General features: G+C 43.4%; 1 protein-coding gene and 1 pseudogene across 4 annotated transcripts in view; one reads left to right on the forward strand and one right to left on the reverse strand.

Moving 5' to 3' along the window:
* The window catches only part of LOC119977306 (ETS-related transcription factor Elf-1-like), a 218,360-nt gene that overhangs the window by 135,518 nt on the left and 62,102 nt on the right, over positions 1 to 20,740 (reverse strand). For 3 of the 4 annotated variants that reach the window (XM_038818062.1, XM_038818064.1, XM_038818063.1), the window contains exon 2: positions 7,007 to 7,422. In XM_038818062.1, the coding sequence (XP_038673990.1) occupies positions 7,007 to 7,078 (72 nt within the window). In that variant the 5' untranslated portion in view covers positions 7,079 to 7,422. Of the gene's footprint in view, positions 1 to 7,006; positions 7,770 to 20,740 lie in introns of those variants that run through there. The other variant, XM_038818065.1, reaches the window with a different exon arrangement.
* Positions 8,610 to 13,961, forward strand: LOC119977238 (annotated as a pseudogene).

Here is a 20,740-nt window from a genome sequence, read left to right on the forward strand (position 1 = left end):
TTCCCGACCTGTTCACGACAGCAACCACACCTGGTTGCTGCCGTCGTGAACATGGCGCGCTAGGTAAGTGTGGGGCCTGTGGGGGGGCGGATCGGGGATCGAGCACCACAACCGTGTTCGGGAGGGGGCGGGCCCGTGATTGGTGCCCACCGATCGTCGGGCCGGCGTCTCAAGGGGACGCACTCTTTCCCCGCAAGATCAAGCCGCCACGTCTTGTGGAGCAGCTGAGGGGAAAGACGGCAACCGCGCATGCGCGGGTTTGAGCTGTCCAACCCCCGCATGTGCGGCTGACATCATTAGGCGGCGCCGCCGCGTCATTCTTGGCGCACCGGGCCTTGAAGCCAGGGACAAGGCCCGGCGGCCGAGTTTCCTGGTCCGGCCCTCCTATCCACCCGGGGAGGGGAGAATAGGGGGCCGGGAGAGGCTTCCGACGCCATCGTGAACCTCTCCGGGTTTCACGACGGCGTCGGTCCTTGCGGAGAATTCTGCCCCACATCTTTGGAAGGGTGTATTGACCTCGGAGGGAGCGCAGTAGAATCTAGATATCATTCTGGTAAATCGAAGACTTAAAACATGGGGGAAATTGACACAAATTAGGGTTCTATTTCCTGAAATTTAGAACGAAAAGGGCAATTTGATCAAGTTTTCAAGATATCAAGGGGAGCAGGTGAGCTAGATAGGGAGAAGACATTTCTGCTGGTTGGGGAGACTATCAGGAGTGAAATTAGGATAAACGTTTTTATGCAAAAGGCAGGACAAGTTTGGAACATTTCCATAAAAGATATTGATGTTCAGCAGAAGATGATAGATGGGTAATGATCACTGGACTAGTAATCCAGAGTCCAAGGTTAATGCTCCAGAGTTCAATTCCCACCATGGCAGCTGGATGAATGTAAATTCAATTCATGAAACCTGGAATTGAAAGCCAGATTCAGTAATGGTGACCATGATTGTCTAAAATGTTCTTCAGGGAAGCAAGTCTGCCATCCTTACCTGGTCTGGCCTGTGTGTGACTCCAGATCCACAGCAATGTGGGTGACTCTTAACTGCCCTCTGAAATGACCTAGCAAGCCACTCAGTTTAAAGGCAATTAGGGATGGGTAACAAATGTTGGCCTCACCAGTGACACCGACAACCCAAAGACATTTTTTTAAAGATCATTTTAAATCAGAAATGAAAGAGACAAAATGGGTTTATGCCATCAGGTCACAGATTGGCCTTAAATCATATTAAACAGCGGGAATAGGCTCGAGGGGCTAAATGACCAACTCCTAGTCACAGGTTTCTACAAGCAAAAGTGCCCCACAAGGAAATCTTCCTTCTCACATCCCTTTCCCAAACAAGATGCACTTTCAACCACTTCCTACATACCAGGAAAATTCCCCTGTGATGGCCTCTTGCCACCGAAAGCCCTGCTAAATTTTGACTGCCAGCCAGCACTTCTCATAGGGTTTGGGCAAGACTGGAGTTAAAATCTCACCTTGTAGAAGGCTATACATTTGGCTACCAGCCAATGGAGTTAACAACCAGGCTACTGTCTTATCCTCCATTCCAGACTAAAAAAGATAATTAAACTTTCTTTTGCCGAACCTCCAATAGTGTGAAAACATTGTGCAGTGTGAGCATGCTGAAGCACTGTGACTCTGAGTAGAGAGGTCAGGTCGGTGGTATATTCCATCTTTCTCTCTACAGATCCTGATCTCAGCTGAAGACCTTGTTCTGGAGAAGTGGCAAAGGTGAGAAGAGAAAATCAGACAATGCTTGTCTGAAACATTCTTATGTACCTTCTGAGGGCTGGATAAGACCAATTATGGCAAAGGCCAGTGGCTCATTCAACCAACAGGAAGTGAAACGGGGCACCAGGAATAGGATAAAGAAAATGTTGAAGAAGCAGTTTTTTTTTAAAAATGGATTAAGTCAAAGATTTTATTTTTAAAACTTGGGGAAGACATCAATTGAGACTACATTTTTCATAAAACTTTTGAATGGAAAATTGGTTTGAATAAAACTTCAACCTGCTCTCGCACTTAGAGGAGTTTGTGAGATAAATGTGTGTGTGTGTGTGTGGGGGGGGATACTAACAAATGCTGAAAATTCAGAACAAAAAATAGACTTGCAATTATATAATACTTTTTATGACCATAGGACATCACAAAGGATCAATATTTTATGTCCACCTGAGAGAGCAGTCCCAGCTTTTGTTTAATATCTCATTTGAAAGACATTTAGACATTCCTGACCGACAAGAATGTCAAAGATGATGGGAGCCAAGCAGGAAAGTGAAGACGAGTCCAAAATCAGATCAGCCATGATGTTATTGAACGGTGGAGCAGACTGGAGGGGCCAAATTGCCTACTCCTGCTCATATATCTCATCTTGTGTTCGTATGAATGGTACCTGCATCCATACCAGGACAGCAGGTCAATATGAACTAAATTTTCAGACCATCCATTCTAAAATTGAATTTCAGGTAGCACCTTTAAAATGAACACTCAGGGCGAAACGGTGGTGCATTGGTTAGCACCGCTGCTTCACAGCACCGAGAACCCGGGTACAATCCCGGTCCCGGGTCACTGTCCATGTGAAGTTTACACATTCTCCCTGTGTCTGCTTGGATCTCACCCCCACAACCCAAAAAGATATGCAGGATAGGTGGATTGGCCATGCTAAATTGCCCCTCAACTAGGAAAAAAAAAATGAATTGGGTACTCAATTTATTTTTTTGAAAATGAACACCGTCGACAAAATAACACAAAGCTTTGGAAATTAGAAAGCTAACACTATGTCCAGTTAATAAAGATTCTGTTTCACATTTACTGCTACTAATTGAGCCAGAACAAATGCATTCTGATTTTTCTGCTAATCCCGTGGGAAAATGTGTACCCATTATTTGCTCTCTTCCCCTTGCACATGCCTGCTGCTTACATGTCATATTTACTTGTTAGTTGAGGCAGCAGGTGGGAAGTTTTGGTTGTATTTCCGTTCGCTAATGACTGACAGTAACTGTGGAACAGGTGCCTCAATTCAAAGCGTTTCTAGAAAACAGCAGGTTTGCGGCACTGAAGGAAATTGATGGTTAATCTGTGCCACAATAAATGTTCCTTTCAACTAATTTATCTCATTCAGAGTGTGGTCATTAACGGCTGTTACTGCACTCACTGGCAGTAGTAAGAGATAACATTAACATAGGATATTGTGAAGAACTATTATGTTCTCCACGACCATCACAAGCGACAATTTTGCTTATTTCAGGGTTATTAAAGAGATATCCCATTCTGTAACAAATCCCAAATCAAGTGACTTACAAAGCAGCAGTGTTTTAATAATTCTCAATGCAACAGTATTATTTTTACCACAGAATCTGAGCCAATGACACCAAGGCTTTATTTTATTAAAGAATAAATCAGATAGCAACTTCAAACATCCGCACACATGCGGCTAAAGGTATGAATTTGGAAGAGGATATCCGATTTGTCCTCCTCCAAAGCGGCAGGATATTGGTACCTCACAGAGAGACTTGGCATTCAAATATGTGGTGCAACGTTGTGCTATTTACATGATAGATACACACAAAACCTGTCTGAAAATATTAGTGTTTGCCCTTTCAAGTGTAAATTAATTTTTATTAGTTAGATCGTGGGAAAGAAGCCAAAAACAGGAATGCACACCCACTGGACTGTGGGAGGAAACCGGAGCACCCGGAGGAAACCCATGCAGACACGGGGAGAACGTGTAGACTCCGCACAGACAGTGACCCGACCCAAGCCGGGATGCCCGACTTGATGCGAACCTGGGACCCTGGAGCTGTGAAGCAACTGTGGCACCAGAGACACTATGGCAATATGCCTAGTTTCACAATGCATTTGATATACTGGAGTCAGGCGGTATTAAGTTCAACATACCATTTCAAATACTGGAGTGCATAATCTAAGTAGACACTCCCTGTACTAAGGGAGTGCTGCATTAAGATACAAAACAATCTCAGGGGTTAACCATTGAAAGAACAGAAGGTGCATTGATATAGCACTTTTAAGTTTGTAAAACATCCCATTGCACTTCGAGAACGCATTCATACAAAAATTTGACACTGAACCAAAGAAGGAGACATTAAAACAGGGTTAGCAATAGCTTATTCAAAGGGGACATTTTAAGGAGCGTCGTAAAGGAGCAGTGAGAGGTGGCGATTAAGTGAATTCCACAGCCTATGTTAGGACACAGACAGCAGATGGAACTGTTCTGGCAAATCAAAGCATTTACCAAACAACTCTCAAATATAGACAATGTTTTGAAAAACCACCTGCGGTAAATGCATTAAAATAGTTTGGCAGCTGATCTGGTCGCAGTTACTGCCCACCAACTGAGAGAGCTGGGTAACATGAACAGGCCACAGCCAGAGGAGATAGTTCTGGGAGCTTTTTAATAATCAAAGAGAAAATGGCTGCAGCAATCATGAGAGCAGTCACATAATAACCAAACTTTACAATAATTGATTGAAGAACCAGGGAGAAAAATGACAAGGAATCATTTTATGCAATAAATTGCTCTGTAATGTACTGTCTGAAAGAGCGATAAAAGCAGATTTAACAGTAATTTTCAAAGTGGAGTTGGATGTGTGCTTGAAAAGAAAACAAATGCAAAGAATTATGAAGAAAGGGCTGCTACAGACATGAAGAGCTGTGTGGCCTCCTTCTCCAAATGTAAGATTCTGTAATTTTAGAATCATTCAGTGCAACATTAAAAGAAAGATAAGTTCAACACAAAGCAACTGCAAATCTTGTCCTTCAGGCAATTTTAGTAAATTCTTCCTCACAATCTTCCCAAGAGCCAAAATGCAACACATGAAAACCCAATTCCGAAATCAAAGCGGCTGGTCAGACTCATACCCATCAAACATTACATGAGCTGCATTATCAAACCAAAACTTTAAAACTAGGTTTGCAGAATCCCAGATATTTATTTTCTTGGTCGATGCAGCTAATCACAACTCTTATGCATGAAAGAACAACAATGTGGCAAGCTCACCAAGAAATTGTGCTTTTAAAATTTTTCTAAAATCGAACTGTTGCTCAAAACATGATTTTCGTGTTTCAGATTATGAAGCCATTATATCACATATGTCACCTACATAACATTATTTAGCAATAAAACATTTTTCACTATCAATTCATATAAATTGCTACTGAAACCAAAGATATCCCATCATCTGTCAGATATACTCTACTTGCATCATTGTCTTGATCATAATTATATTTGCACAAAAAAACACTCACTCAAACATGTTCTATACACATTTATCAGTCTAATTGGAAGTTTCATACTGTCCAAACTTCTTCCAGAATTATAGATCTATGAGTTATCAGTAAATAAACTCAGATAGAACCAGCCAATGGCCAAATATAGTGAACCCGTGGCAGTTCACTTAATTTTATTAAAACTGTTCTAAATAAATTGTTTCAGAGGGATCTAGCCCTGTGCTTCCAACAAGTACACTGTATGCTCTTTAAAAAAGGCAGCACGGTGGCATAGTGGTTAGCACAGTTGCTTCACAGCTCCAGGGTCCGAGATTCCCAGCTTGGGTCACTGTCTGTGCGGCCTCGGCACGTTCTCCCAGTGTGTGCGTGGGTTTCCTCCGGGTGCTCCGGTTTCCTCCCACACTCCAAAGATGTGCAGGTTAGGTGGATTGTCCTTGCTAAATTGCCCCTTAGTGTCCAAAAAGTTGGGTGGGGTTATTGGATTATGGTGATAGGGTGGATGTGTGGCCTTGGGTAGGGTGCCCTTTCCAAGGGCCAGTGCAGACTCGATCGGCCAAATGGCCTCCTTCTGCACTGTAAATTCTATGATAAGTACATACTATTGTCCTAAAGGGCCAAACTTTTGGCTGGGTTTGGGAAAAACCTGACCAGCGCACCGTTGCAGCTCGCAAAACGTTAATCTAATCCATGTGACTTTACAAAGATTTTTCATCTTTTCACTCAGAGGTCAGGTATGCATTATGAGCTGCGATGGAGCACGTGAGGACTGCAAGTGAGGCGGCAGGATGGATAGGAAGTTCACCTCGGTTCCCCAACGCACTAGCTCAGCTCCCAAGAAGGCTCCGAAACATCATTCCTCAACCTCCACCCATCCCGATGTCATTTCACGTTGCCCCCATGCCACCCCATGTAACATCTATGCCCCCATGCCACCCCATGTAACATCTATTCCCCCATATGTCCTGCGTATAGCCACTCACCCAGCATACACTATGCACAGTTCTCAGGAGTCATCCAATAGCAATGGAATTATAATAAAATCATTGGGGGAAACTTTGCACACCAAATCGTGCCTCTGCACTGGGAGGAAAGTTTAGCTTGTGCTGGGCAGTGGCTAATCTCTCAGTCACTTTTATTATGTAGCACACTTGGGTAAATTTAGGACCAGTGTGTTCCCCAATCTGAATGGACCACTCAGTTCAAACAGTTGAAACCAGTGGCATCGGGATAGCACGGCCTATTCTGTGTGGGCCCTGAAATCAGAGGAGACTGACAAGCCAGGACTGAAGTCAGTACTATAGCAGCCGGTCACAACATATGATGCTCGGCCAGATTTAGACAAGCATGTTTACCGTGTGAACAGCAAATGCAGATAATCTGAAAGAATGGGAGACTGCCCCGGAAGGTATCCAGAAAATTATTTTCTTGCAATTCAGATTTGACTTCAATGTACCAAACTAAAATTAGATATGATTTAATGCAAGAAACTGGAACCATGGGAAATCATTGATATTTCAACAACCCATGTTGTGTTGACACTGACTAGTTAACGGGAAGTTGAGCCGTCTCATTCTTATACATGACACACATTAACCTTCTGTCTGGATTCAGGTTGCTCTGTCCTTCCCTGCAAATTTCTTACAATGAGTACAAGATAACATTCTATTCCACCAAAATTAATTCATCATTCGTGAAGGAAAATATTTTATTGCTGCTCAAAGTGTTCCTGAGACAGTTTTTTTAAACTATCTTACCTCCTGTGCATTTTCCATGCCATTATCCGCAAACTCAAACACAACTTCATTTTGTTCGACTGCAGTCGCCATAGCAGTTCATTCCTTGCGCTTTAGCAACAGATGAGATGGTCCACTTGACACTGGGGTCCTTGCGCTTTAGCAACAGATGAGACGGTCCACTTGACGCTGGAGTAAGTGCAGGGAAAGAGCCTTCTCCTTAAAAGGTTTCAGTTTCCATCAAATTGAAAGCATTTCAGTTTATAACTTGCTGGGAAGGGGTGGAGGAGCAATGGAAGCCTTTGGGGGTTTGACAAGTTCCAAAGAAATTGGAGATTCCCACAATGGCAAAGGGATTGTGAAACTTCAGAGGAAAAAGCAGTGAGTCAGTGTCCTGGATCGTATTTCTGCATTCAAACTTTTCTTGTTGCTCTGTTCTGGAAAAAGAAAAAGGATTCTGTCATTTAAAACAAATTTTGAATGGAGCTGAGGCTAAAGAAAGTTAACGTATCATGTCACAACTGGTGGTTTGCCTTCATTTCTTGCAAATCAACAGTGACATGCAACATGGTTAGGTCCTGACGACTACTGTAAGGCAAACGTTTGTTTCATGTTTGATGAACACTTCCAAAACAATGACAGTAACAATAACTTTTGTTTCTTGCGCTACGCTGAGAGTTGTCTTGATCATCAACAGTTTAGCAGTATGATTTTTATAAACCAAATGCTTCTTTGCCGATCTTCTCAGAAGATTCGTCACGACTTTTGTTTTTTTTTTGCAAAACAAGCTTTAGCTGCTTACTGCTGTTTCCTTATCTCTGTTTCAACCTTGCAAGAAGCAGGAAGGAAGCAGCACCGACTACGTCATGGCAAAGCAGAAACTGCAAACAAACCCTCTCTACGGGCTCACGTGAGAAATATAAAGCTGCAGTTCATAGAGTGGAAAATAAGTCACTGGCTAGTTTAACGTGCAATGTTTCATAACTTTCCTTTGGTCAGAAGGCTGTGGTTGGGCCCGACTAGAATTATATTCTGCAAAAGAAAATCAAACCGTTACCCTCTGTATAATATTTTTGGTCTCGCTGTGCTAACACAGAATATTTAGAGTCTGCGGAGGTTAAGGAAAACACTAGCCTGAATAAGAAACATCTTGCAGTTCCTTCACCTTGCCATGAGGTATGGAAGGGAGAGCAAGATCATGAGACATTGAACCACTTGGTGTGATGATGCATACTGTTTTATTAGCATATTCCTTTTACTGCATCTCTCTCAAGTCGACTTCCATTTATTTTTATAGGGACAACGGCTGTGGCAGTTTCACAAGTCTAGCCAAACGGTTCCTCAGTCCTAGGCTAAGAGTCCTACGGGTAATCTCTCAGACTCTGCTAAGTAGAAGGAAAATTGATAGACAAATCAGGTCCACTAGTCTGGCATCCAGCAGGATAGGTGGATGAATGCAGCATCTCTGGTCTGTTTAATTTGGGAGATGATTGCTCCAACTGTATGGGAGGTTGCTTCTGTATGGAAACTAGTGCATGTCTATTCTGTCTCACCATACCATTATCTGTTGGATGAGGTAGGACTGTGGACGGGGCGTCTATTTAACCACTTGTCCACAGCGAGCATGGATTTGGATCCAAACTGGCTTTCCTGGTTGGAGGTCGAGAAATATGGCCACGTTCCACATCAGACTGGAATGATATTCGTTCTCTTTCTCACTCACCTGTCCAAGTCAAAAGCTTGCACTCGCAGAATATGTGTTGGAAGGGTAGGGAGTTCAGTTTTCTTCCCATGAAGAGTTCACATAGTGCTAAACAATTCTGTAGTGGAGTTGAACAAATAGCACAGAAGTGCAAGTAGGATGTAATTATTCTTCTTCAGCAATGCTTTTGCTCAGAGGTGGATTGACACTTTATGGGGCCCTGTGCTCACCTTCATTTCTTCCATGTTTTCAGTCTCCTCCAGACTCCACACGCCTTCACCCCGTAGAACACAAAGGTGCAAGCCACAAAGAGACACAAATTGATCATTGCTTCAGTGCCTTTTAAAAATAAATTCAGAGTACCCAATCAATTTTTTTCCAATTAAGGGACAATTTAGCATGGTCAATCCACCTACCCTGCACATCTTTGTGTTGTGGGGGTGAAACCTACGCAAACATGGGGAGAATGTGCAAACTCCACATGGACAGTGACCCTGAGCCGGGATGGAACCTGGGACCTCGGTGCCGTGAAGCAGCAATGCTAACCACTGCGCCGTGCTGCTCTGCTTTAGTGCTCTTTAAACTTGTAAAAATACACTGGTATGAATAATTTTGGAGTTGAAATCTTGCCAGAATGACGGTAAATATGGTCAATATTGCGATATGTATCCTGAGGCAAGTAAACATGAAACTTAATGTGCAACGAGATGGGGAAAACAAAAAAATCAGCCGAGGACACAGGACAGAATGAGCCAGTCCAGTGCAGGAGCAAATATCTCATCAATAAGATGCATACACTGTGATTCAGTATATTTCCCAGTCTCATTCAGTTTCAAAAGTTCTTTACTTCCTCTCACAAAATCAAATAAGCTGTTGCTGCAAATTCCTATGAGTGGAGTGCCCAGTGAGTCCAAGTCCAATATCAGTGGCTCTTCTGCAGGATTCCATTCTTTATCCTAGGAAAGAATTTCTGAAGGCCAGCCTTAAGATGGGTTAAAACTATCAGCATGTGACCAGTTACCGCTATTATAGCAGACCAGTAACGGTCCCAGTTGGTGTCATTATAGCAGACCAGCAATGGTCCTAGTTGCCGCCATTATAGCAGACGAATAACGGTCCCAGTTGCTGCCATTATAGCAGACCAGCAATGGTCCTAGTTGCCGCCATTATAGCAGACCAGCAATGGTCCCAGTTGCTGCCATTATAGCAGACCAGTAACGGTCCATTTTGAAAAACAAAATTTAAACAATAAAATATCGAAGACGGCCACCTGCTTAAGGTTTTCCTGCTTCATCCCCTGTTGACATGGCAAGTTATGAAGCATTATTTCTACACTTTTTCTTCACAAAATCATCAATTGCATCATTGTAGATAAAATCTTGTAAAAATGGCTTTCAGTCATCAGTGTTGCTGAATTATGGGTGGTCACGTGATGTGAGCGGCTGTGTTTTTGCATGCTTTGGCTTTGCTCATCTTGTAATCCTTTATTTTAACCTGGTGCAAATTTCATATTCCTCTTTTCTTGGGAAATATAGCTTGCATTATTTCCATGGAGGATCCTGATTGATGTTTTGTGAAGAGGAGCCAAGATAAATTGTACAAAATCCTTGTTTGACCATGGTGGTCGGAGCGGGCTGATGGGGCCCAGCTTGCAGTGGCGTTGCTCGTGAGCGGGCTTTCACCTCAGCTGTGTGTGCACATTGGATGATGGCCACCATTGAGAATGTTGTTCTGGATGAAGATCTCAGCTCTGTGGTGCAGGTCTTTAGAGTTCAACTTTGAAGATTTGCAAGATATCCTTGGGAGAATGGTGGAGGAGCATGAGACTATTATTGCATTCAGAAGAGCACTTTCCCTGACAAGATATTGCGATCCTGCTGCATGGCATGTCGTTCATTCGGAAGGGTTTGGAAGATAGGAGTCAGGCAAGGTGTGTCCGTGAGCACAGTCTTTGGAGCGAAGTGGGAGGCAAGCTCCCGGCTGAGTTTGAAGATTGACTGCCATGCCTTAGTAATCCTGATCTGGAGGCTGGATGCATCAGGTTCAACGGAACACAAAGTATCCGATCTTTGATCCGGGGTATCCCCCGACTACGGGCCCTATTTTATCTTATCCTTGATGGTCTTTGCGAGGGGTTGGAGGTGGCCGAGTCACTCCCCCCCCCACACACACACCCCCAACGGCTGGATCTGAGGCTGTCGGTTGCTTGGGCGCCACAGCGGTGCTATGGTGGAAGATACATAACTCCGCTTTTGAACTGGGGTTTTATTTTAGGTTTTTGTTCTTTTATAAGGGCGAGTATAAAGAATCTGTGCTTGGTTCCTGCATGATTGCAAATGGGGTTGGTGTCCAAGGAGGGGTCACTGTGGTAAGTTATTGGTGCCATTGGCACTCTAGAGTTGAGGGTGATAAATACTGATTGAGCTAGAACATGGCACAGAAAATATATCCTGATCGTATGCCAATTTAAGCAAATGCTTTGTGGGAGGGTGTGCACCATTTTACCATGTTTACAGAGCTACATCCTGTCTCACCCTTGGTCTCTGGTGGGGCTTAGAGGTATCTAGCTGTGTCTAATGATTGTACTGAGCCAGTTATAATGTTGTTCTCCTGGTCCCTTCTGTATTTATGTATGTAGAACCGCTTTTCTTCTTGCTTACTGCCATGTAATTATTTTGTAATTTTGTTACATTGTTAGCAAAAATGTAAACTCTTCAGAAAGATTTGTGGCAGTGTCCTTCCGGTAGAATTCACTTAATTTCTTACTGCACAGACTGTTAACATTCTCAACCAAACTTCTGTCAAAAAGCATGCAAAATAAATCCACAGTTTTCTTCTGAGATTTGTTTCTACTCTGCAATTGCATTATTGTTGTGCCACAAATACCATTGACAGTCTCAGCGATGATCTTTTTCCCTTTTAAAATAATTTTATTGTCTCTAGTTTTGATGAAAAATAACTTCCTGTGTCTTGTATATTTTTCATCAGAGGGACCTGTACTTTTTATGAATGTTAGTGCCTCTGCTTCAACCGAGCTATAGTCATTTCAAACATCCATGACAACATTTTTAACTGAGGCTAACAATTGTACGAGATTCAATAAAGTTGTATCAACATTATGCAGTGAATTGCTGGTGGCATGAATTCTTTGACGTAAATAGTTACACAAAATAGTAAAAATAGCGCTAAGTTATTGCATCAGCTTTATATCAGTTTCTGTTATATTAGCAAAGTTAATTTTCAACAGTTTCAACATGCATGCCGTCGGGATTCTCCGTTTCGCCGGCTGGACGGAGAAACCCGCTCAATATCTTGCTCTGGCCTGAAAATTTGTGATGTACAACATTCTTGGTGCAATTGTTGCAGTTTAGCGAGTCTTGGATCTCCAGGGATAACCACTCTCTCATTATCATCAACTACACCAAAGTGCCCCCTCTGTTCATAGTACTGTCTGAGAATGGGATTGTGTACATCTGTTGGACAGCTTTTGATAAAATACTCTCTGACCCAAGCATGTTTCTCACCAAGCCAAATGTGCGCAGCATCCAGTGGACCTTCCTCATGCGCCATGTATTCAGAAGTGAAGGATTCAACACCAGACCTTTGTGCCTTGACCATCATTCAGTTCCTTCCACGTCTTAGCTGACCTCTTCCAAGGCACTCATTATGTGAGCAAGTCTCTGGCCACAAAGGCATCCTGCATGAACTCATCCACTCCTTAAAAGGGCCTCGGTTCTTTCATCATCTTTCCTCCTCGGTCTCCATTTGTCCTTCTTCCTCTCCCCACATTCATCCTCCTCCACTTCCTTTTCCTTATTTAAGGATAGGGGCCCTCTCTCGCTCTCCTCTGCTGCAAGTGCCAGATCCCTTTGCTGCTTCAACTTCTGAAGCATGCAGCATTCAAAACATCTAGGACACATCGGCAGGACAGAGCAGTTCTCGTGTTAGCCCTGCACAGAGTTTTAGGGCCTCTGGTGCACAGCCTATTAAAAAGAAACTGAAATCGGGAACAAAGCAGTATAAAGATAATTTCTTGAAGTATGGCTTTGTGCCAATGTATATCAGGATGCAAAACCCATGCATGTTATATTCAGGGAAGTCGTGGCCAAAGAGAGTTTAAAACCCTCAAAACTTTAAAGGCATTTGAGGACTAAGCTTGGCAAGCTAGAGGACAAACCTCTTGATATTTATCAGAGGAACTTAAATCATCCGCCGAAGTCCTGAGCAGAAATGTAACATTGAATGACAAAGCACAATTAGCCTTTAATATAATTGCTTACCGTGTAGCTAAAGAGAAAATGCCTCAAATTATAGCAGAGATTCATTCTCCCTGCAGAATTAGACGTGCCATGTACAGTCCTAGATGAAATGTCAGCTGAAAAACCGAAATGTATCCCACTTAGTGATAACACAGTGACTCGTCAAATTTATGATATTGCTGAGAATTTGGAGTTCCAGCTGAGTTCTCATTTAAAGTCAGCCCAAGAATTCCTGATACCTGGATGTAAGTACAAAGGTTTCAGATTGTGCAACCTTGCTAGTTTATGTTAAGTACATTTGGCACAATTAATTTGTTGCAGATTTGCTGGGTTGCCTGACATTACCAACCAGCACAATTGGTGCACAGATTTTTCAAGTGTTGAATAGTTACGTGGTTGGAAAGTGCAGGCTTGACTGGGTTCATTGCAGAGGAATTACACGCGATGTAGCAGCCAACATGACAGCGAAAAACAGCGGAGTTATAAGGATTAAGGAGGCAGCTAGTCGGCACATTGTTTGGAGTCATTGCTTTATTCACCATGAGACATTGGCATCAAAAGGAATTCCGTCTGATCTTCAAGTGGTGTTGAAAGAAATTGTGAAAGTTGTAAATTTCATTAAATGCAGGGCACTCAATACCTGGCTTTGTGTTCTGATATGGGGGCCGAGCACACATTTTTACTGTTCCACACTGAGGTACGTTTGCTGTCAAGGGGTCAGGTGGTTTACAGAGTTTATGAACTAAGGTATGAAATTGAAATCCATGCTTGCCTCGTCAAAAAATCGTCCTCTTGGCTGATTTGTTTGGTTTTGAAACCACAATGCTAACTGTCTTACCTTGCAGGCATCTTTTCAATTCTAAACAAAATTATCCTCAAATTGCAAAGGAAGGATGATGATTGCTTTCGGCACTGTGAAGAAACAGTTGCTTTCCAAAAGTCATTGAAAGTTTGGCTAATTTGAGTACAAAGCCAAAACTACTACATGTTTCTCACACTGCTACGACTTAAATAAAACTGTTAGTAGGGGAACTTATTGCCGTACTGTGAGCAGTTTTGGGCCATATATCTAAGGAAGGGTGTGCTGGCCTTAGAAAAGGTCCAGAGGAGATTTACAAGAATGATTCCTGGAATGAAGAGCTTGTCATATGAGTAGCGGTTGAGGACTCTGCGTCTGTACTCGTTAGAGTTTAGAAGGATGAGGGAAGATCTTATTGAAACTTACAGGATATGGAGAGGCCTGGATAAAGTGAACGTGGAGAGGACATTTCCAATATCAAGAAAAACTAGAACCAGAGTGAACTGCCTCAGACTGAAGGGAAAATCCTTTAAAACTGAGATGAGAAGGAATGTCTTCAGCCAGAGAAGGGGGTGAATCTGTGGAACTCTTTGCTGCAAAAGGCTGTGGAGGTCAAACCACTGAGTGTCTTGAAGAAAGAGATAGATAGGTTCTTGATTAATAAGGGGATCAGGGGTTATGGGGAGAATTTAATTTTAATTAGTTATCTTTGTTGTCACAAGTAGGCTTACATGGTGATGTGCCATCAATTGAACGCGAGACGAGTTGCTGAACAAAAGTATGGCTTTAATATACTAGATGTTAAGCCCTGCGGACGATTACAGTAGAAGGCCGACCGCCGGGAGTACTGGGTATTTATACCCCGCCCTAGAGGCGGGGTTAACTCAGCCTCTCGACCAATCGGGGAGCTGTCACATGACTGGTCTCAACCAACCGGTCGAGAGGCACATGACCAACCAGGGCCAATGGTAAGCCAGTATTCTGCACCAATGGCAGGCAGCTATGCTAATCATACCACCACACACGGACAATACAGTCGAGTTGCTGTGAAAAGCCCCTAGGTGCCACATTCCAGCGCCTATTCCACTGAAGGAGAAGTCAGAATGACCAAATTACCTAACAGCAATCTTTCAGAACTTGGAGAGGAAACCGGAGCACCCAGAAAAACCCACGCAGACACAGACGTAGAGACTCCGCACAGAGAACAGTGCTAACCACTGTGCTGCCTAAAGGAGGAGAACGGGGATGAGAAAAATATCAGCCTTGATCGAATAGCGTAGCAGACCTGATGGGCCGGGTGGCTAATTCTGCTCCTCTCTCTTATGCTCTTACTGTCAATAGAATGGCTAGTCTTATTCGACCGCATCTGGCTGCACTAATCAAGTTTTTAAATTGCTACTTTCCAAAGGAGAAGTTTCAGATTTTGAAAGAGAAGATGTGGGTGAAAGATCCCTTTGTGTTTGAGACCCCAGACTCACTTATTAACTTCCAGTTGACTCCACATGAAGAGAGTGAACTTCTGCATCTCACCTGTGACAGCACACTAAAAACATGCCAAAAGCCCAGAAGTTGTCAGACTTCTGGAGTAGCATCTCTGAGGAGTATCCAGAGCGGAGTAGAATGAGCATTTTGTTGCTATTACCCTTCACAATGACTTACATGTGCAAGGTTGGATTTGCTCTCACAAAGGTGAAGACATCACACAGGAACCGGCTGAACTCTGCACTTGATTTGTGTATTGCACCCGATATTTCTATAGAATTTACAGTGCAGAAGGAGGCCATTCAGCCCATCGAGTCTGCACCGGCTCCTGGAAAGAGCACCCTACCCAAGGTTAACACCTCCACCCTATCCCCGTAACCCAGTAACCTCACCTAACACTAAGGGTAATTTATCGTGGCCAATCCACCTAACCTGCACATCTTTGGAACGTGGGAGGAAACCGGAGCACCCGGAGGAAACCCACGCACACACGGGGAGGATGTGCAGACTCCGCACAGACAGTGACCCAAGCCTGAATCGAACCCTGGAACTGTGAAGCGATTGTGCTATCCACAATGCTACCGTGCTGCCCTCTCCTGTGAACCGGATTTAAGTGAGATCTTGAGGACCACACAGGCTCCCCTTTCACATTAAAGGTAAGCAAAAGTGGCATGTGTTACAAAGATTGGCCGGTTGGTAAACGTGGGTGCCGGGGGAAAAAAAGCTTGAAAAGCACGGATTTAAATGATCTGGACTTGGATCCAGGGTGCATAATTTCAATGTTTATGAATGCAAACTTGGAAATGCAGTAAACGGTGAGGAGGATAGTATCAGGCTTTAAGTGCATATAGACAGACTGGTCAATCAGGCAGACAAGAATAAAATGCATGAAGCGTTGCACCTTTGGCAGAGAAAATAAGCAGAGGCAATATCAACTAAATGGTATAAATGGGATACAGGAAGAGAGAGAGACTCGAGAGTTCAGAGACAAATCTTTGAGGTGACAGGTCAAGTCAATGAGCCTATTAGAGAAACAAACAGATCCTTTAAGATAGAGGCATTTAATAAAGAATTATGAAAGTTATGGTAAGCATTTACGAACCATCTTTTGACACCTCAGCGGAAGTATTGTGCCCAATTTTGGGCCCCACATCTTAGGAAGAATACCTTGGTCTTGGAGAGGGTGCAAAATTGTAAGAGGGTTGAGCTTATGTGGAGAGACTAGAGAAGCTGGGACTGCTCACCTTAGAACTGAGTAGTTTAGAGATGATTCAATCGAAGTGTTGGGGATTATGAAGGGTTTTCATAGAAAGGCAGAAAGGTTGATAATCAGAGGACACAGACGTACGTTAACTCCAACATTCTTTAGTCAGTTAGGAGAACAATTTCTTTATTGATAGCAATTGTTACAATCTGAAATGCATTGCCCAGAAGCTGATTCAATAGTAATTTTAAAAAGGCAATTGAATAACATACTTGAAAAGGAAAAAAAACATACTTGAAAAAGGTTTGGAGCATGGGTAGAGGAGTGGAACAAATTGGATATCTTTCTCAAAGAGGCAGCAGAGGTGTGATGGGCTAAATGGCTTCCTCTGTCCTGTTAGATTCTGTAAATTTGCATTACCGGGATAGTCCATTTTGTTACTTTGTTGAATAGACTCTCGCTTAGGTTATCTTCATACAGAACCAACTGCTGCCTCGTAAGCATGTTAATTTCTCGATCCTTATAAGAATGATTCTTTACATGTAATGGATTAAACAATCTAGTTAACTATAATAGATGGTGTGCAATAAAAGCGAGCAATCATTTCTGGAGCAACTCACTAGAGCGGTGTTAAAAGATTAATGGGTGTAACTTTCCCCGGAGGTGATTCGTGGTGGATTCACAGCTGCTTTGAATACCGGCAAATCCACTTGTACACAAAATTAAATATTTAACCCTTGGTGGTGGAAGTGAGAAATTAAACCTTGCCGTGCTCGACTCTGAACGTCTGTAAAAGACTGGTTGGGTTTACACTCTGCAGTTTGGGCAGGGGAAGGAAGTACCAAACTGATTTCAACAGTAAGACTCTGCAGTCTCCCTTTCTTTTACCAATATAATTCCCAGAATGCACCAGATTGGTGAATTCTGGAATGCAGAGCTCATTTCCAACCAGCCAAGCTGGCATCAATCGACTGGTTATGACCTCAAAACTGGGTTGAATGATTTACTGCCCAATTAATGCTGGCACTGATTGCGGTCATTTTACAATTTTGTATGGCAGAGTGCCCGTCTGTTTCAGGTAGTAGGCCTCACGGGCATGTGCACTGAAGAATTTCTTCAGCCAGAGGGTGGTGAATCTGTGGAACTCTTTGCCGCAGAAGTAGGCCTCGGAATTATGCAAATCATGGCTTTATGCTATATTAAGGAAACGTGGGCGGATCAGGTGCCTAACATACCCGCAATTTGTACCAGACATCGAACAGCCTCCCCATCAGTCCTTAAAGAGACTGCTCTTTGCCACACTTATGACCTAGAAAATTCTCCGCACTCAATTATTGTGGAAGCAGGAGTGATGCCGGCCAGGTTTCACCCTCTCATGAAATTGAATCATGCTCTGTTGCTAAGATTTCAGTGCTCATCTCTTCATCACATTCACTACTGAAAAGTTAATCGTCGTCTATTGATTGGATATTTTGATGAAGAAGTTGCTTTGGGCAATGCAGATCGGCACAAGTACCTGTGGAACCTCTGACTATCCTAAACGATTAGTAGCATCGGATGTTCTACTTTTCCCTACCGGGAAAGCTACACTAGAAATCTAAAATCAGAATGATGGATATGATTTTGTATCAACTGTAAAATGATGTGTAAGAAACTAAAATATGATGGAGAATAATATACTCATATTACATATGAATGTTTAGTGCAGGCTTAAAGACGCAAAGATGTACAACTACTTTGGGCAATACTATAAAATGATAGGGAATTGGCAATCTATATTTATATTGCCACTGATGCCAATGGACCCATTTTACTCTATTGCACAAAATCTAGATTTATCCAAAAGATTGGAAAGCTTACAAGTTGATTAGTTCAGAAAGTGTACCTGCTTACAAAAATAACAGGACAGCATCATGTGTTAAGTATTCGAGTCCACATGGAAATAATTATGATATTGTGAAAGCTTTGAGATCACCACAGAAAGGAATCAGAGTGAATAGGTAACTGGTGAGAAATACTGGCCAGGATTTACCCACCACGTTGCATCCTGCGCAGATCTTGACGCGCCAGAGGGCAAAGTCACGATTCGGCTCGGCGTGAACCAGTTTGCAATTTACCCGGCTCTCTCCCGATGGCGAGTTCTGGACCTCGCCCAACAATGATGAGCATATCATAAACCCTAATTTGTATTCATTTGAATCTAATTAACGAGATCGAAGTCAAATGTAACGGCCTCTCAGGAATTACTGGACTCCCCAGTGAGAAACCATAAGGACATTATTTAGTACTCCTTTTCAAAAATGTGAATCTGGCGCACTGGCTGCTATGGGGAAGTGAGGAGGTGAGTAGCCATTTCCATTTGCCAGTATGCAGCTCCAGGGCACTGGAGGTGCTACCCAGTGCTTGGGACCCTGCGGGGGTGGGACCGCTCAGGAAGGTTGGGTTTTGTTGAGGGGGGCGGAAGTATTCTGGGTCAGGGGTCACTCCTGGGCCAGGGGGAGTGAGGGTGAGGGGCTTTGCATCTATGAGGCCTTCAATCCATCTTTAAATACTGTGGAGTACCATAACAGGGGCAACCACAGCTGCAGCCTGTCTCTCCTACCAAACACTCCCAGGACAGAGCCCTGCTGTGGCTTCAATGCTGAAAGTTAATTTCATTCCCTTTGAACATGAGCACCTTCTAGCTTCACAGCTAAAGACTATTACAAATGAAGAATTAGTCTTGTTAGTTGCGAGAACACTTCACACAATCACTACGGGACCTGGTGCATTCCAAATGGGTCACCTACTAATGCCGTTGAAGAAATGCTTTTGCAGATTGCTGATGCTTTTGTTGCTGGTGTGGTGAATGCTGCATGTAACTGGCAAGTCACCGCGGGAAGTCAACGATGTTCATGTGGATGCCGGGATTTGGTTCCAGTGAGATTGGGCCGTGTGGGAGGGCCTGCCCACCTGGATGGAGAATGGCACTGATACGTGGAACAAGTCACACATTGATGGACAGATTATTTCTGCGATGAGGTTCTGGACATAATGCATCCTCAGTTTCTGTTGAGGAAGCTGCGAGATGTGGAAATGAGCTGACATAGCTTTATATTGGTACCATTATGGAATGGTGACATTTCCTTGCTTTTTAATGGTTAGTGTGACATGCAAGAATTTTACATAGTTAATTTTCAAATCTTTGTTACTGTTGACCATTTAATAAACAAAATATTCTCAATGCCTCCTCGAGGGCACACATGCCATGTCTCAGAGGATGATTAGTGCTGTTGGTCGTTCTAAGTTAGTGTGTTTAACACTCCTCAAATAGAGGCAGTGTGCTTAACACTCGTTTGGCTCTGTTTCTTATTTCTATGCTCTGGAGTCGCCAGGTGCCGTAAGAGACACCGTCACAAGTTATCAAGGTCAAGTTCAAGTCAATAAAGTCACACACCGATTAGTAAGTCCAAAACAATTAGAGTTTATTATAGCAATTATAATAAAGACTCATGCACACGCTAAAAGACTAATACTTATCGAAGTAGGAACAAGCAAGGTCAGGGGACAAGGCCTTCGTTCCTTTCTGGTCTGCACCTTCTGTTCGCTAATAGTCGGCAAGAGTACAAGCAATGCCTGGGTCACGTAGCGATCGTCGTTGGCACTTACTGATCGATGGCTGCTGCTCGCCGGCCGGTGATGAAAGACAGGATCTGGAGGCTGGAGTCTGAGGCCGGAGTCAGGATGCAACAGGAGACAGCAGACCGAACCATGTGCGGAACCTTCTTTTTATAGGTCTCCAGAGGTCCGGGCCCCTTGGGGCGGGCTCTCTCACCTGCTGGGGATCGATTGGGACCCCTAACCTGGGGTCGTTTCTCGATGGCTGGGGCGGTTCCTAGGGCTCATTGTTCTGGTTTCTCTGGCGCCATCCTGGCTGGGTAGCTATAGAAAAGTATCGATTGATACTTAAAATGTTTCTATTGTATCTGGGACTGGGACGGTATCCCCTCATTAGTATGCAGATCGTTTTCCTATTTGCACCTTTGGCTGAGTTTCTGCAGCTGCCTTGAAACCGGTTTTTGTACGTGCTAAATGCTAAATGCTTCTGCAAGCTGTGTGTCCTTACTATGGCTGTTTTTCCCTGTATTCTTTGCGGTTCTCCATTTTGTATACTGGTGTCCATTTTAGATGGCTACAGTGCAATTGCATTTCAAGTAACTTTTGATGCCTGAACAGTGTGCCTAAACTCTTGTTTGATTGTTAGCAATTGGTGCTGACGCTCCTGAATAGCAGGTCTTCAACAATGGGGAATCTTTTGCAGCCAAAGGGA

Source organism: Scyliorhinus canicula, chromosome 14, assembly GCF_902713615.1.
Source record: "Scyliorhinus canicula chromosome 14, sScyCan1.1, whole genome shotgun sequence".
Classification (NCBI taxonomy): domain Eukaryota; kingdom Metazoa; phylum Chordata; class Chondrichthyes; order Carcharhiniformes; family Scyliorhinidae; genus Scyliorhinus; species Scyliorhinus canicula.